The sequence below is a fragment of the Tursiops truncatus genome, chromosome 19, assembly GCF_011762595.2.
Source record: "Tursiops truncatus isolate mTurTru1 chromosome 19, mTurTru1.mat.Y, whole genome shotgun sequence".
Taxonomy (NCBI): Eukaryota; Metazoa; Chordata; class Mammalia; order Artiodactyla; family Delphinidae; genus Tursiops; species Tursiops truncatus.
Window position 1 is genome coordinate 53978053 of NC_047052.1, and position 18580 is coordinate 53996632.

The following is an 18580-nucleotide window of genomic DNA, read 5'->3' on the forward strand; positions in this document are numbered from 1 at the left end:
TTGATTGTTTACTGATTATTTTCGTCGACAAGATTTTCCAGTCTGAGACTGGAGGCCTGAGGCATGTGATAATTTAGGTTGGTAACCATTGCTTTTAAAATAGGGATATTTTGTTACAATTAAATTATAAATTGCATTGTTTTCTTTTTGCTAAAGTGTTTTAATTATTTGCCTTTTTAAAACCAACTCTTGGGGACTCTCCTGGCGGTCCAGTGGTTAAGACTCTGCGGTTCCACTGCAGGGGCGTGGGTTTGATCCCTGGTCGGGGAACTGAGATCTTGCATGCCGCGTGGCGTAGCCAAAACAAACAAATAAAACAAACTCTTTCTCCGAGTTTTATTGAGATATAATTGATATACTTCATTGTATAAGGTTAAGGTGTATAGCATAACGGTTTGACTTACATATATTGTGACATAATTATTGCAATAAGTTTAATCAGCATCCGTCATCTCATATAGATACAATAAAAAGAGAAGGCACAAAAGAAATGTCTTTTTCATTTTTTTTTTTTTTTTTTTTGCGATACGCGGGCCTCTCACTGTTGTGGCCTCTCCCGTTGCGGAGCACAGGCTCTGGACGCGCAGGCTCAGTGGCCATGGCTCACGGGCCCAGCCGCTCCGCGGCATGTGGGATCTTCCCAGACCGGGGCACGAACCCGTGTCCCCTGCATCGGCAGGCGGACTCTCAACCACTGTGCCACCAGGGAAGCCCTCTTTTTCATTTTTGATGGGAACTGCATTTGTCTTTATAACAGTTATAAATATTGTGATGGATTACCTTCAAATATCTTTCAGAAAAACTTGTTTACATCCTAATATGCTTAAGTCAATAATATCTAAATGTAATTTCATAGTATCTGTATGTTCATTTTGAGAATATTAGAAAGTTTACTTTTAATTTAAAAATTGTGATATATGTTAGCTCTTTTCCGTGTTTTCCATTTCTGCACGTTCTGTCAGGTGTGGATGACAAACCCTGTAAATATATAGTCTTGAGAAGACTTTGGGATTTATTTTCACCTAAAGAATAATCAATTTTGCAATATATGTAAGGCATTTAGTAAGGAGGTATAGTCTTTTTAATATGAACCCTAAAGAAAGTAAACATGAAATAATTCATTTCTATTATGGTTTATCACAGGGTATGAATATATTTCCCTGAGTTATACAGTAGGACCTTGTTGTTTATCCATTCTATATATAATAGTTCGCATCTGCTAATCCCAAACTCCCACTCCATCCCTCCCCTAATCCCCTCCCCCTTGACAAATACAAGTCTGTCCTCTATGTCTGTGAGTCTGTTAGAAATACTCTATGTGAGTAAAACTATAAAACATTCCTGAAATATATGAAAGTAGGTATAAACAAATGAAAATTGGCATCTTGTTCTTGGTTGGAAAAACTCAATATTACAAAAAGATCAATTCTCCTTAAGCTAATTAAAAACTACTGCCTCCCTGTATAGACAACTTTAGCTAGTTTTGGAGCTAGCAACGTTATTGCAAAAATCTTACAGAATGAAGAGCAAATAAGAAGAGCCACAAAAACTCTAGAAATGAATCAAAATGAGGGAGGCTATCTCTAGGGGATATGATTATTCATGAGTAGACTGACAGATCAGTGCAGCTAAAATTTATGCCAAAATGCATAAGAAAAGTTAATAAGCAGCAAAACTACAGCGGGGCTATCATTAATACTTTATATTTAGGAAATGGAGATTCCTACAAAAATGACAATAGGTTGGGACTTCCCTGTGGCGCAGTGGTTAACAATCCGCCTGCCAGTGCAGGGGACACGGGTTCGAGCCCTGGTTCGGGAAAATGCCACATGCCACGGAGCAACTAAGCCTGTGCACCACAGCTTCTGAGCCTGCGTTCTAGAGCCCGAGAGCCACACCTACTAAGCCCACGTGCCACAACTACTGAAGCCCGCACGCCTAGAGCCCGTGCTCCACAACAAAAGAAGCCACGGCAATGAGAAGCCCGCTCACCGCAACTAAAGAAAGCCCACATGCAGCAACGAAGACCCAACGCAGCCAAAAATAAATAAATAAAATAAATAAATGAAAAAGAATTTTTTTTTTGAAAAAGAAATTTTGAGCTAGTTTGTTACATTTACAAATATTTGATTTGTAAGCACTTACTTGTAAGTCAATTCAGTAGAGCTCCTTTAGAAGTTAATTTTAATAACACGATCTGGAGTTAGGGGCATATCACATTTATTATGTATAGATAGACATACATTCATCCAGATAGACGCAGAGATCTTTTTGTTTTTTTTGTTTTTGTTTTGGCCACGCTGCACAACATGTGGGATCTTAGTTCCCCGACCAGGGATTGAACCGGGGCCCATTGCAGTGGAAGCACAGGGTCTTAACCATTGGACTGCCAAGAAAGTCCCCTACACTGAGATCTGAGTTTTCCTGCTTCAGTTTAAAAGTCCTTCCCCCTCCCCACTCCTTTGTTCTTTTCCAGCTTTAAATTCTACTAACTGACCCAAGGCTGTAGGTCAGGCAACGTGGGCTACATTTCAAGGATATGGTAAGAGTTGTAAATTTTAAGCTTTCTCCTGGGAATACTTGTTCTCCCAAGGTCAGAATTGAAAAGATTAAACCAGCTTTCTCTACAGTTTTGGAGTGTCAGTAGAGTGCCATCCTGGCCCTTTAAAAGTTAAATGCTTGCAAGTATTGGCTTTGTTCCAACTGCACACGAAGCTGGCCAGAGTTCCAGCGAGTGGCTGTTGACTAGGGAGCTGTTCAGCCTTTGAAGTGCAGTTTCTCTTTATTACTTTGGGAGCCTAATTCAGATATAATCTGAACAACTTTCTGAGGGCACTGTGATGGATCGCATGCGTGCTGCTCCTGAGTCCAGCTCCCCAAGAGGTTACTCTTGGGTCGGTTCGAGCCTCTTACATGTCTCGGTTTCTCCCTCCAGCAAAAACTGCTGTGCCCCTCGGCGGCGAGCAGAATTTACTTACTGGTTGTAGTGGGGTCCCTTGTAGGACCCCAGCACATCTGAAGGATTGATCCCCAGATATGTCCACTAGGTTCTCAATCACCTGAGAAGGCCTTGTGGCTGGAAGGAGTAAGCGTTCCTTTCTCTGTCCCTCATTCTACTATCAAATGGTTTGTTCAGATTATATATAATCTTTTTAATTTAAGCCAAATTAAAAAAAAGACCAGCCAACCCAATTCACTCCAAAGTTCCCCCTCCAGGTCCCTGCCTAGGGAATGTACCATACTCCCTCTTAGGACTTCAAGTCCCAAGAAAAAAACAGCTTGAATAAAATTCAGGATGTCATGTAAAGCAATGATGTCTGAATATCAGGAGAAATCACCAAAGCAGCTGAGGAGTACCGAGAAGTGGATGCGTCTCAAAGGACCCATGCTGGTACCAAGCATCGGTTTGGGGTAGACTCCAGGTGTCCTCTGATAGGTGTCTCTGGTATCATACTGAGTACAACAAGAAAATGTCAACAAAAATTCAATTAAGAATCAAGGAGAGGGCTTCCCTGGCGGCGCATGGGTTGAGAGTCCGCCTGCCGATGCAGGGGACACGGGTTCGTGCCCCGGTCTGGGACGATCCCACATGCCGCGGAGCGGCTGGGCCCGTGAGCCATGGCCGCTGAGCCTGCGCGTCTGGAGCCAGTGCTCCGCAACGGGAGAGGCCGCAACAGTGAGAGGCCCGCGTACCGCAAAAAAAAAAAAAAAAAAAAAAAAAAAATCAAGGAGAAAAAAGGGAATTTTATTTGAGCCAAACTGAGGATTCTAACTTGGGAGACAGACTCTCATAAAGCTCTGAGAACTGTTCTGCCTGTTGGAAATCAAAGGCACAGTTGGATTCATTTTCAAGACAAAGGATCGTTCATCAAAATGACATACTGATAATTTTTCAAAAAGTTCACCAAGGATACATATCCAGGTTAGTACATACAGAGCGAGCAGCAAGTCACCATGACCTCCTACAGAGTTGGGAAAGAACTGTATTCTTTTAAGAAGTTAAATCACCAGTGTCAGAAGAAAAAAATAAATTGATCTTCATGGTCGAGCAGGCACTCCCACGTCTGAGGAGCTGTGGTTGTGTAATGCAGATGCACACTGCACAGCAGGGAGGGAGGCCCAAACAAACACAGAGAGAATTTTATGTTTAATTTTTTCTTGTCTTTCCTTAAAACACAAATTTTATTTCATCAACTCCAAGCACAAAAAAGAGATTATTTTTATCCCTATTTCTGAAATTTTATTTCCTAATATTTTTTATATGCTTACTGTATCTTCATCTCCCGTAAAGGTGCAACCCAGGGGTCTTGTTTTGGCGCGCACAAAAAAAGGTATGTAGAAATCTGATCACGTGGTGCATATTTACAAATGGGGAGGCAGGTTTCAGGGGGTTTGAGTCTGAAATTGTACTGCTATGGTATTTTCATTATAGTTACAGAAATAATCTGGGTTACACTATGGAGTTCATAGCTCACATGCAAATTATGAATATACATATATTTCAAAAACTGTTGTTTGAATCTAACATAGAAAGAAATTGTTACAGATGTCATTCAACTTAGAAAGCATGATGATGTGTAATTACTGACCATTTATTATAAAGTGCCCCAATGCGGTGGGATATGCTTGGGTTAACATGATTAAGGGTTGTAAAGAAGATTACATTTTACTTATTTGTTGTTGTTTTCCTATTTTTTGGCCACGCCCCGAGAAATGTGGGATCTTAGCTCCCCGACCAGGGATCGAACCCATGCCCCCTGCAGTGTCTTAACCACTGGACCTCCAGGGAAGTCCCAACATGTTACTTATTTGGATGAGTATGATACATTCCAAATAAAATGGTGTCAAAATGCAATTCCAGAGGCCAAATCTGCAGCCTTCACAAGCACATTCTACTCTGGTTCTTTTGATTACTGTCCTCTATAATACTGTGTCTTCAGTCTTCAGTTTCCAAAAATAAGTCTCATTTTTATTATTTTATATATACAGCAGCCATTCCCTTTCAAAAGACAGGGAGACCATTGTTCCCCCTCCCCATTTTTCCTCCCACGTATGCCATCTCTAGTAACCCATCATTCTACTCACATGAAAACCTCGTTCTCACAACATCCTGTCCTGCTCTCGTTCGTGATCAGCTGGTAGAGTAGGCCCTTCCTATAATAATCGAGAGGCCCTGAGTCCTGTCAACAAATCCAGAGAAGCGGCTGTGACCCCCAAAAGCACAGTAATTTAGAAAACAGTTTTACATTTATATTCTGTCATTTGTGTAGTTTTTCCTCAAAGATGTATAATCTGATATCAAGTGAGGTATGAGTCCTGGCTACAGGCTTTGCCATACTCATTGGTTTTACACGGTATCTCTCCATGATGGAGTCTTTTTTTCCCTTCACTGAAACACAGTTGATACACAATATTTTGTTTCAGGTGTACTACATAATCGTTTAACAATTGCATACATTACAAAATAATCATTTCGGTAAGTCTAGTAGCCATCTGTCCCCATACAGTTATTATTACTGACTATATTCCTTATGCTGTATATTACACCCCCGCGCTTTATTATGTAACTGCAGATCTGTACTTCTTAAAGCCCTTCTCCTGTTTCACACACACCTCGAACCCTCCCTCCTACCTTCTGGCAACCATTTATTTGTTCTATGTACGAGTCTATTTTCCTTGTATTTTGTTTTCTAAATTCCACATATAAGTGAAGTCATGTGCTATGCCATTCTCTGACATTTCACCTAGCAAAATACCCTGCAGAGCTATTCATGTTGTTACAAATGCTAAGACTGCACTTTTTCATGGCTAATATTCCATCACGTGTGTGTGTGTGTGTGTGTGTATATATGTATCACATTTTCTTTATCCATTCACCTATCAGTGGACATTTAGGTGGCTTTCTTAACTTGGCTATTATAAATAATGATACAACAAACAACAAAGTGCATATATTTTTTTGAATTAGTATTTTTGTTTTCCCTGGAGCAATGGCTGGATCATATATGGCAGTTCTATTTTTAATTTTTTGAGGACCCACCATATAGTTTTCCATAGTAGCTGCACCAATTTACAATCCTACCAACAGTGCACAAGGGTTCCCTTTTCTCCTCATTTTCACCAACACTTGTGATTTGTTGTCTTTTTGATGACAGCCATCCTGAGAGATGTGAGGTGGTAGCTCACTGTGGTTTCGATTTGAATTTCCCTGATGATTAGGGATGTGCCTCTTTTCACGCACCTGTTGGCCATCCGTATGTCTTCCTTTTCCATGATGGGAGTCTCTCAGCCTGAGCAAGGCTTGGATACTTGCACAAGTTATGTGTCAATCATTACCTTTTAAGGTTTCTTTTTGCTGTGAATTGTCTGATGATCCCCAAAGCCTGAGCTTTGAATAAAAGCATTGCCACATATGTTAGGTTTATGTTTGTTTTCAGTGTGTATTTTCTGATGCCTAGTAAGGCTTGCAAACTGGGTATAAGCTTTGCCACACTGACTACATTTGTAAGGTTTCTCTCCAGTGTGGATTGTTTTATGTTGAGTAAGATATGAACGCATTGTAAAGGCTTTGCCACACTCATTACATTTGTAAGGTTTCTCTCCAGTGTGAGTTCTCTCGTGACCCCAAAGTTGTGAACGTTGGATGAAAGCCTTATCACAGTCTTTACATTTGTAAGATTTTTCCCCTGTATGAATTCTCTGATGTGCCATAAGGCTTGAACGTTGGGTAAATCCCTTGCCACACACGTTACATTTGTGTGGTTTCTCACCAGTATGAATTCTCTCATGACCCCAAAGTTGTGAAAGTTCAATAAAAGCCTTGCCGCACACATTACATTTGTGGGGTTTCTCCCCAGCATGCATTTTCTGATGCCTAGTAAGGCGTGAAAACTGGGTAAAAGCTCTGCCACACTCATTGCATTTGTAAGGTTTCTCTCCAGTATGGATTGTCTCGTGCTGAGTAAGATTTGATCGCATGGTAAAGGCTCTGCCACACACGATACATTTGTGAGGTTTCTCTCCAGTATGGATCTTCTGATGTTTGTTAAGGCTTGACCGCTCAGCAAAGGCTTTGCCACACTCATTACAATTGTAAGGTTTCTCACCAGTATGCAATTTCTCATGACTCCAAAGGAGTGAATGTTGGATAAAGGCCTTACCACACTCATGACATTTATATGGTTTCTCCCCAGTGTGCATTCTCTGATGATTTGCGAGGTGTGAATTTCGACTAAAGACCTTGCCACATACATGACATTTGTAAGGTTTCTCTCCTGTATGCACTCTCTGATGTGTAGTGAGATTAGAACACTGGTTAAAGGCTTTGCCACACACATTACATCTGTAAGGTTTCTGTCCAGAATGAATTCTCCTGTGATTCCTGAGGTTTGAGCTTTTGCTAAAAGCCTTCCCACAGTCATTACAGCTGTAAGATTTTTCTCGAGTGTGTGTTCTCCTGTGCTGCGCAGGTGGCAACGTGTTTTCCACACTAGGAGGAACTCTGTGAAGTGGTGAAGCTGAGGAACCACTGCTGACTGGCTTCTCACCTTGACCGCACACATACACTTTCTCCTCAGCTGCACATCTCTGCAGCTGAGCCGCCTGAGCCTGCAGCCTCACTCCAGGTCTACTTTCCAAACACTTGAGATCTCTGTTTCTAGCAGCACTGACGTTATTTTTCATTGTTAACGAACTTCGTATGAATGGCTTGTCGTGCGTGAAATATTCACGTGCATTACTTCTTACAGAAACACTCTGAGGAAGATTAATTAAGGACTTATTATCGTGATCGTCTCCATGAGTGAGATTTTTGTTATGGGTCAAAAGTACTTCTTTGTCATTTCTTGCATCACATCCCCACTCACTCTCACACTCCTGCACATCTGCACAGACTTCCTTGAAGTCAAAATCCTTGATGCCATGGTTGTCATTTCTGTCCAGTATCACTAGATGGTATAATTCTCCTTTAGTAATGTCCTCTCTTGGTGATAACTCCTTGATTGCAAATCCAGCAGAAAGGCTTCCTATTAAATCAGTTGGAAAATAAATATTTTATATTGAATTACATAATTATACAAAAAATGTGTTTAATAACATATGGAAATATATAAGAAAAAAGATATTTTAAAAAGTCTGTATATCACAATACTAATTAATAAAATGTTTTAGTAACCCATGATAAATCTAGCAGGTAAGTTAATAAGTAACCACAATTATACAAAATAATAGTCTCTGGCATTCTAACGGATTTTTCCATAAAAATCAAAGAAAGAATTTACATTCTAGAAGGAACATATAAAAGGAAAAGTGAAATATATGTTGAGAATCACTGAACTCTGTCTACCTCCTGAGTTCTTCCAAGGATATTAAATATGAAAGGAAACTAAATAGGTCCTGCGGTCAGGACTACAGAGGACTTAGCCCTGATATGTATTAAATGAAAACCAAAAGAGATCAAGGGGAAAGAGGACTCCAGAGAGAGCTATCTCAGTCCCTCTCAAACCAAGGCACCAAAATGGTCAATGGTGTCAGAAAATAGAGTATTGTAGGTCATGACAAAGCTTCTCCTCAGCTCTGAATGAGCTGGAGCATCACGGTGGAGGGGGAGCTTAAGCTTTTATATATCTGAATAACAGAGTGACAAGTTTTAGTGTGGGGGAGGGATTTCCTTTGAGCACCCAAAAGAAACAAACTTGTATTCTTCCACAGATCCTTCCCATTTGAGGAGAATTTCCTAAACAATATTTAATGGAGCAGTTTACTTTGTGCCCACCTGAGCTCACATCTCGATATATTCCCACTTGCCTGGATTTTTCCCTATTTTCACTTTACCCTCCGAAGTCCAGGGCTCTTTCCCTTGTTCTAAAATGGAGGTAATATTCAGCTTAAGAGAGATTTCCATTCATAAAGTAAAATGGAGTATGACATGCTATGCTGTTCCAGAACACATGCCCAGCTCTTTGTTCAGCAAGAAGAAAGAAAATTATAGTTGGGTCTAGAAATGTATTATAAAAATTAGTCAACTGTGCCTCCTGAATGCTTAGATTATTTGAAGTATGCAGACATCTAGCCCTCTTCCACGAACTACAGAATCAAAAGCACAAGAGTGAAACCACAGAATGACATATTTTTAAAAATCTGCCATAAGGCTTTCTGACTGCTGATGTTCTGCAACCCCCACTAATCAAGCATGAATACAGGACATCTGAAGAAGCGAGAAGTTATAGAGTCATAAGCCACATTATGAAGGCTTTTCATTCTGAATCCAAACAGCTTCAATCACTCTCTCAAGAACAGAGGAGATCTGAAACTCTCACAAGCATGCTAGGGGCTCATAAAAGACTCAGAAGGGAAAATGCAAAGATACACAGTAGTTACCAACTTCCGGAGAGGAAATATCCTCACCCAGGGAGAGCAGGTTCCTGTAGGTCTCCAACATCACGTCCCTGTACAAGGCCCTCTGAGCAGGGTCCAGGCATTCCCACTCCTCCTGAGAGAACGTGATGGCCACATCCTTGAATGTCAACAGTCCCTGAAAGGAAAGCACATTTCACCAAGTGGACAAGGACAGAGTTCTGAGTTTGACACAAAATTACAGAAGCAGCTCTGGCTGGAGCAAATGTTCTGACTGATCCATAAGATAATTGTAAGCAAGTTACATTTCTCGGTTTTTTTCAACTGAGGTGAAATTCATGTAACATAAGGTTCGCTGTTTTAAGGTATCACTCAGAGGCATTTAGTACATTCACAATGTTGCACAAACACCACCTGTTTAGTTCAAAAACATTTTTATCGTTGCTAAAGGAAATTTACCCATTAAGCGATCGCTTCCCATTCTCCTTTGCCCCCATCCCTGTACACCACTAATGCCTACTGTCATTACACATTTACCTATTTGTGATATTTCCGTATAAATGGTATGAAATGAGCTTTTCCGTGTGGCTTCTTTCACTTAGAATGGTGTTTTTGGTTCATCCATGATGTAGTATCAGTACTACATGCCTCTTTTAGGGCTGAAGAATATTTAATTCTATGACTACACCACATTTTACTTATTCACTCATCTCTTGATGGCCATTTAGCGTGTTACCACTTCTTGCCTAGTGTTAACAGTGCTGCTGGGACTTTCATGTACAAATATGTGTGTGAATACCTGTTTTCAATGTTTTTTTGGTACACAGCTAGAGAGGAATCAGAATCACGTTGTTTAAACTTTTTAAGGTCTGCCACACTGTTTTTCACAGCAGTACATTTTACCAGCAATGTGTCAGGATTCTCATTTCTCCACATTTTTACTAATACTTGCTATTTTGCATTTTATTATACTCATCCTAGTTGGTGTGAAATGATATCTCTTTTTTTAAAATTTATTTATTATTTTTGGCTGCGTCAGGTCTTAGTTGCGGCATGCAGGATCTTTTGTTGCCATGCGTAGGTTTCTCTCTAGCTGTGGTGTGCAGGCTCAGTAGTTGCAGCGTGTGGTCTTAGTTGCCCAGAGGCATGTGGGATCTTAGTTCCCCAACCAGGGATGGAACCCGTGTCCGCTGCACTGGAAGGTGGATTCTTAACCACTGGACCACCAGGGAAGTCCCAAATGATGTCTCATGGTGGTTTTAATTTTGCATTTTCCTAATGACTAACTTCGTTGAACATCTTTTCATGTGCTTCTTGGCTGTTTCTATATATTCTATTCTTCAATTTTAGGATCAGAGAAATGTCTACTAGAAGTCTTTTGACCAACTTATAATTGGGTTCTTTGTATTTTTGTTGCTGATGTGTAGGCATTCATATACTCTATAGAGAGTAGACCCTTACCAGATACGTGATTTGCAAATATTTCCTCCCATTTGGTAGATTATGTTTTCACTTACATGACAGTGTCATTCAGTGCACAACCATTATTAATTCTGTTGAAGACAAATTTATGTATTTTGTCTTTCTGCTTTTCGCTTTTGGTGTCGTATCAAAAAAATCCACTGCCAAGCCCAAGGTCATGAAGATTTACCCCTATGCATTCATCTAACGGTTTTATAGTTTTAGCTCTTATATTTAGTTTTTGATTCATTTTGAATTATTTATATGGAGAAAGGCAGAGGTTCAATTTCATTCTCTTTCACATGGATATCCAGTTGTCCCAGCACCACTTAAGAGACTATTCTTTCTCCATTGTATATTCTTGGCACCCTGGCAAAAAAAGGAATTAACCACAGATGTATGGGTTTATTTGTGGACTCTCATTCTACTGCTTTGATCTGTATTTCTATCCTCATGCTAGAACCTCAGTCTTGATTACTCTAGGTTTGTAGTAAGGTTTGATGTTGGGAACAGTAAGTCCTTCAACTTTGTTGCTTTTTTTCACATTTATTTTGGTTATCTGGGGTCTGTTCAAATTTAATATGAATTTTATTAATTTATTTCTTTGATTTATTTATTTTTGGCAGTGTTAGGTCTTTGTTGTTGCATGCGGGCTTTCTCTAGTTGCGGAAAGTGGGGGCTACTCTTCGTCGCGGTACACGGGCTTCTCGTTGTGGTGGCTTCTCTTGTTGCATAGCATGGGCTCTAGGTGCGTAGGCTTCAGTAGTTGTGGCACACGGGCTCAGTAGTTGTGGCTCACGGACTCTAGAGCGCAGGATCAGTAGTTGTGGCGCATGGGCTTAGTTGCTCCTCAGCATGTAGGAGCTTCCTGGACCAGGGCTCGAACCCGTGACCCCTACATTAGCAGGTGGATTCTTAACCACTGCGCCACCAGGGAAGTCCCCAATATGAATTTTAGGATCAACTTTTCCATTTATGCAATAGAGACTGCTGGGATTTGATGGGGATTGTATTGAATCTTCATAACACTTCAGAGAGTACTGCCATCTTAACAACTCTAAGTCTTCCAATCCATGAACAGAGGATATCTTTACATTTATTTAAGTTTTTTTTCATTTCTTTCAGCAATACTTGTAGTATTCATTATATAAATCTTCCATTTCCTTGGTTAAATTCTTATTCTTTTTGATGCTGTTGTAAATGGAATTGTTTTACTTTGAATTTGTTGATTGCTAGGTACAGAAATACAACTGATAATGAGCACTGATACTGTATTCTGTAACTTCAGTAAATTTGCTTATATCGCTAGTAGTTTTTTGAGGATTCTCTAGGTCTTTCTAAATATGACATCATGTATCCTGTAAATATAGTTTGACTTCTTTTCCAATTTTGATACCTTTTATTTCTTTTCTTTCTAATTTGTATGGCTATAACTTCCAGTACAATACCGAAGTATAGTTGCAAAATGGGGCTCGCTGTCTTCTGCCTAACATTATAAGAAAGTTTTCGGTCTTCTACCAGTGAGTATGATGTTAGCTGTGGGATTTTAATAAATATGCCTTTTCAGATCAAGGATATCCCTTCTATTATTAATTGTGAGTGCACTCTGTTTTTGTTACATGGAGTGTTCTGTACATGTCTGTTATGTCTTGTTGGTTTACAGAGTTGCTCAGTCCTTTATTTCCTTATTGGTCTTCCGTCTGGTTGCTCTACTTATTATAAGGGGAGTACTGAAGTCTCCAACTATTATAGTTGAACTGTCCATCTCTCTCCAAGTTTTGCTTAAAATATTTGGGGTTTAGTTGTTATGTGCATATTATTTATGATTGTTTCATCATATTGATGGATCGATCCTTTTATTGATATATAATGTCCTTAAAAATCGTTGGTAACAATTTTATGACTTAAAGTCTATTTAGCCTGATATTAGCATAGCTAGGATTGATTACTATTTCCATGGAATATCTTTCTCTATCCTTTCACTTTCAACCTATTTGAGGATCTTAAAGTGAGCATTTTGTAGGAAGATACAGTGGAATCATTTTTTAAAAATTTCTGCAGGGGCTTCCCGGGTGGCGCAAGTGGTTAGGGGTCCGCCTGCCGATGCAGGGGACACGGGTTCGTGCCCCGGTCTGGGAGGATCCCACATGCCGCAGAGCGGCTGGGCCCGTGAGCCGTGGCCGCTGAGCCTGCGCGTCAGGAGCCTGTGCTCCGCAACGGGAGAGGCCACAGCAGTGAGAGGCCCGCATACCATTTAAAAAAAAAAAAAAAAAAAAAATTTCTGCAATTGTTGCCTTTTAATGTAGAATTTAATCTTTTTACATTTAAAGTAACTCTAAACAAGGGAAGAATTGCTTCTGCCATTTAGCTATTTGCTTTCTATATGTCCAATATCTTCTTTGTTTTGTAATTCCTCCCTTGCTTCCTTCTTTGTGTCTCTGCATAACATTTGGATTCCCTTCATATTTACTTTTCTGTATATTTTAAAATTGTTTTCTTAGTGGTTACCCTGGAAATTACAGTTTATTACTTTATATTAAACTAATATCTGAGTTCCAGTTGATACTCACTTAGCTTTAATAGCATATAACAATTGCTCCTATACTGTCCCCCTTTATATTGTTATTGTCAAAAATTACTTCTTTATACATTTTGCACTCAGTAACAGATTTACAATTACTGTCTTACACATTTGCCTCTTAAGTTGCATAGGAAAAAATGAGTTAAAAATCAAAAATACAATAATACTGGCTTTTAGGTATGCCTATGTAGTTACATTACCATTGTTCTTTATTTGTTCCCACAGCTTTGAGGTACTGATGTTATCCTTTCATTTCAGTCTAAAGAACTCCATTTAATATTTCATGTAGGATAAGTGAGTCAGCATGAACTCCTTCAGTTTTTGTTTACGAAGGCATCTCTAAATTTCACTATCAGTTTTAAGGCATACTTTCCATGATAATGAATTCCTGGTAGTTTTTTTATTTTAACCTTTCAAACTTTAAATATATCATCAGACTCCTTCCTGGCCTCCAGTTTCTGATGAGTAATAGGCTGTTAATCTTGTTGAGGATCCCTGTACACGAGAAGTTGTTTCTGCTTGCTACTTTCCCCATTCTCTTCTTGTCTTTTAACAGTTGGTTATGTGTGTTGCCCAGGCTCTCTATGTGTTTATCCACTTGAAATTTGTTGAGTTTCCTACATTTGTAGTTTTTAAATAAATTTATGAGGTTTTCAGCTCTTATTTCCTCAAATATTCTTTCTGCCCATTCTCCTTTCCTTCTGTGACCCCTATTATATGTATACTGGTATTCTTTTTTTTTTTTTTTAAACAAATGTTTATCGAGTTCTGATTTTGTGCCCACATTGTTTAACTAAGAATCACCATGTACATCTTCTTTCATTTTTTTATTTTTTGGCTGTGCCACACAGCATTCGGGGATCTAGTTCCCTGACCAGGGATCGAACCTGTGTCCCCTGTATTGGAAGTGTGGAGTCTTAACCACTGGACCGCCAGGGAAGTCCCCTATACTAGTATTCTTGAGAGTGCCCCAAAGGTTTCTTAAGTCTCTGTTCATTGTTCTTCTTTTTTCTACCTTTCGTCTGCTCAGAGTGGATAATTCCAAGTAATGTATGTTTAAGTTCACTGACTCTTTATTCTGATGGTCAATCTGCTGTCAAAACCCTGTAATAAATTTTCAATCTCAGCTATGGTAGTTTTGGGCTCCAGAATTTCTTTTTCTTCTCTTTTCTATAATTTCTGTCTCTTTATTGATATTTTCTATTTGTTGAAACACTGTTCTCCCACTTTGCTTTAGTTCTTTGTCCATGGTTTCCTGTAGCTCTCGGAGTATGTTTAAAACAGTTGATTTAAAATCTTTACTTAGGAGCCGGGGGTGGTCTCGAGGGGGCGGCGCTGCACCGCTCCCTGCGAGCTGGTCCCGTGGCCAGGCGGGTAGCCAGCCTGAGGGCACGGCGCCATGAAGCTGTACAGTCTCAGTGTCCTGTACAAAGGCTATGCCAAGGCGGTGCTGCTCAAAGCCGCGTACGACGTGTCCTCCTTCAGCTTCTTCCAGAGGTCCAGCGTTCAGGAATTCATGACCTTCACAAGTCAACTGACTGTGGAGTGCTCCTCGAAAGGCAGCAGAGCTTCTATCAGAGACTATCTGGGCCATGTCTACGTGAGAAACGACAGTCTGGTGGGAGTAGTCATTGCTGACAGTGAATACTCATCCCAGGTGGTGTTTACCTTGCTGGAGAAAGTACTAGATGAATTCTCCAAGCAGGTCGACAGGATAGACTGGCCAGTTGGATCCCTGGTACCATCCAGTACGCAGGCCTGGATGGTCACCTCAGTAGATACCAGAACACCTGAGCAGCTGACCCCATGACTAAAGTGCAGGCTGAACTAGATGAGACCAAAATCATCCTGCACAACACCATGGAGTCTTTGTTAGAGCGAGGCAGAAAGCTAGATGACCTAGTGTCCAAGTCCGAAGCGCTGGGAATACAGTCTAAAGCCTTCTATAAAACGGCCTGGAAGCAAAATTCATGCTGTGCGATCATGTGACAGCAGCTGGCAGAGGCCCCTGCGCTGGAACGCCACCATCATTCACATCACAACTGCAGCCACCAGGGAGCAGAGCCGCTGTGGAACGACCCGAGTGGGACAGACTCAACTTTGGCTTTAGAGCTCATGGGAGGAACTGAAGGGTGGAAGGGACCTGGGGGTGGGGAGGGAACGTTCAGATTCACATGTCTAGTAATTTGAGGTCCCCTAAAAGTGTATTTTGGGGCCGAATGAAACCATAAAGCTCAGTGACTCCCGTAAAAAAAATTTTAAAAAAAAATCTTTACTTAGTACGCAATGTCTGTTCTTCCTTGGAAACGCCATCATTAATGCAGTAATCATGGTTAAGCTGCCCAATCTGGAGAAATCCTTAGACATCTGTACTGACGTTGGCCTGCACAAAAGCAGCCACTATGGCATTTGTTTTTAACAGTAAAATGTGTGAAAACCCTTGTGTTTTCATTAAGAGAATAGTCCAATGAGGAAATAAATGAGAAAGTCATCTCTATGTTTACTAACATGAAAATAACTCCAACACATATGGCGTGTAAATATTTAAATTTGCAGAATGGGGGGGAGGGATAAATTGGGAGATTGGGATTAACATATACACGCTACTATGTATAAAACAGACAGCTAATAAGAGCCTGCGGTATAGCACAGGGAACTCTACTTAATACTCTGTAATGGCCTGTATGGGAAAAGAATCTAAAAATAAGAAGAGTGGACATATGTATATGTACAATGATTCAGTTTGCATACGCCTGAAACTAACATAACATTGTAAAGCAACTCCAATTAAAATTTTTTAAAAATTTGCAGAATAAAATACCATAACAAAACATTTACCAAAAAATATTTTCTAAAGTCACTTTAGATTATAAAATGTATTTTTATAAGATTTGGGCTAAGAGCTAACAGTTGTACCTAATGGAGACAGTAAGTGATGGTGGAAGACATGACAGAGAAGGGGATGTTTTACTTCTCAGTCTCTAAACCGCATCACTACGTGGAGCTGAACCACAAATATACATACATGAGATGTCTAATTAAAAAAAATATAACCCTGAACAACAGTTAGTAGAATCAGAATGTGGCTCCAGGCTCTCTGATGGTAGAAAGTTCTGCTCCTATGTCTTGGCTAAATTATAATCATTTTAATCTAAAACACCTACTGCATGAGAGTCTTTACCGGAACACCTGGGCCTTTGTGAAATGAATGTGGTGTGAATAATTTATAGAGCCTTTCCAGTTAGACAATTAACTTGATTCCACTTTTTAAAACAAATTATGTACTAAAACACCCTCTCTATACCTTATTTCTATTTTGGAACTTTCCATTCTATTCTAAAGTACTGATAATTTGGAGTCAGAAACACACTGATTCACTTAACTTCAAAGGAACTTATAATATCCGACAAAGCAAGTTTCCCCATATCAGTCTTCCTGCCCAGACCTCCTCAGGTATCTGTGCACAGTAGTACATCACTTACATATGTAGTCGCTTTCATCCTGGTTTACGTGGAGATGAAGGGACACTCAGAAGGGTGCACTACACGATCCTCACTGCTCTACCTCACTGACACCAGAGCCGACTCCCCATCTCCAATCCACACCTGAGTATAAAACCTTTCACGGGATGACCACCTGAAAGGGGGCTCTTCCCAAGTTCCCCGTCACTGGGTCACAGTGACATGGAATCTGCAGGGAGGTGACAGGAGACTGAGGGAAGGCCCTGTGTGTGAGTAAATATTTTAGACAGGAACCTTCAGAGACCGAGAAGCTCAGCGCGTCCAAAACGTGTCATTTTAGGAAGGAGAGAACAGTCCACAAAGAGTATGACCTTCACCTGGGAAAGGGCCATTCCTTCTCCTTTCTCTCCTCTTCCTCTGAGCTTCTTTCTCAGGTAGGATTATTCTGTGTGACAAAAACACGTTCTTAAATGCTTAGAATCAACATACCCCCCCCCCCCGCCCCGCGCCACAAGTATACACACAGGGAGAACCTTAATACGGGGGAGAGAAGGGCCGCAGCAACAGGAGGGATGCAGGCAAACAACCTCCTGTAAGGAGCCCAGTCGGTGAGCCCGTCACCCACTTCTTCAGGAAGCCCTCCCTGCTGCTGCTGGAACGCCCAGCGCTGCAACTGCGCCGTCCTTGTCCACTTGGCCCTCAGCCAGAGGCAAGTGCCTCGTCCCAGCCCCTGGCTCCTCCCGAGGAAGCCGGCATCCAGTGACTGCTGATGCAGGATAGGATGCTTGTCCCATCGCACAAGTGGGAGCAACTCCGAAGGGCCACCCCAGCTCCAGAGCTCCCTGAAGCTATACTGAAGACTTCAGATTTTTGTCCTGAAGGCGATGGGAAACCCTAAGAGGGTTTAATGCCAAGAGATGACACAATTAAACTTAAGATTTACCCTAAAACCTGTAACTATACTTGTTTCTTCAACTTAATTAGTGGCACAGTATCTATTCTTCCAGGGAACAATGTATCATCTTCAATTACTCCATCCTTTCCTCTTACCTACATCTAATAAATCATCAAACGACACAGACTCTACCTTCTCAATAGGCTTCAAATTCATCCTTTCCTTTCACATGACACTTTCTACCCCACACGCATCCTCACGTGTCACTCAGATAATTTCAAAGATCTGCGAAGTTTCCCTTGCCTGTGATTTCTTCTTCCTTCAATCCATAATCCACATACTTATGAGAGTTCACTATTTAAAATGCAACACTGACCTATTAGTATCTTGTTTTAGCCTCTCAATGACCTCTTTGTGTCAACAGGATCAAATCAAGCTCCTTAGGAGAGACTATGTCGTGAGTCCCCCGGTAACAGGACCCCTGCTTTGCCTGCATTTCTTTCACTCTCTGCGTCACGCTCTGCGTCCAAGCAACATTGCAGGATGCTAATATCCTCTTCTCCACCCTGACAATACACTTACTTTCTTTATTTTGGAATGCTGCTTCTCCTTCATTAGCTGTTGAATTAATATAAACTATTTAAATCCAACTTGAATAATAAAAATAAACTAAGATGAAATGGCTGTAAGAGCTGCCTCTCCTGATTCTTTCTCTTCCCCTAACGGTCCCATTTAATCCCACCCAGAAAGAATCATTCACCTCTGCAGTTTACGCATGCTTCTGTTATTTCATTTAACAAGGTATGTTTAAAAATATTCACATATCTA

General features: G+C 40.6%; 1 protein-coding gene and 1 pseudogene across 1 annotated transcript in view; one reads left to right on the forward strand and one right to left on the reverse strand.

The window, feature by feature from the left end:
- The window catches only part of LOC141275655 (uncharacterized), a 52915-nt gene that overhangs the window by 30026 nt on the left and 4309 nt on the right, over positions 1 to 18580 (reverse strand). Inside the window, 2 exon segments of the mRNA XM_033844092.2 lie at positions 6426 to 8024; positions 9379 to 9532. Coding sequence (XP_033699983.2) covers positions 6426 to 8024; positions 9379 to 9532 — 1753 coding nt within the window.
- Positions 14789 to 15385, forward strand: LOC101328329 (synaptobrevin homolog YKT6 pseudogene; annotated as a pseudogene).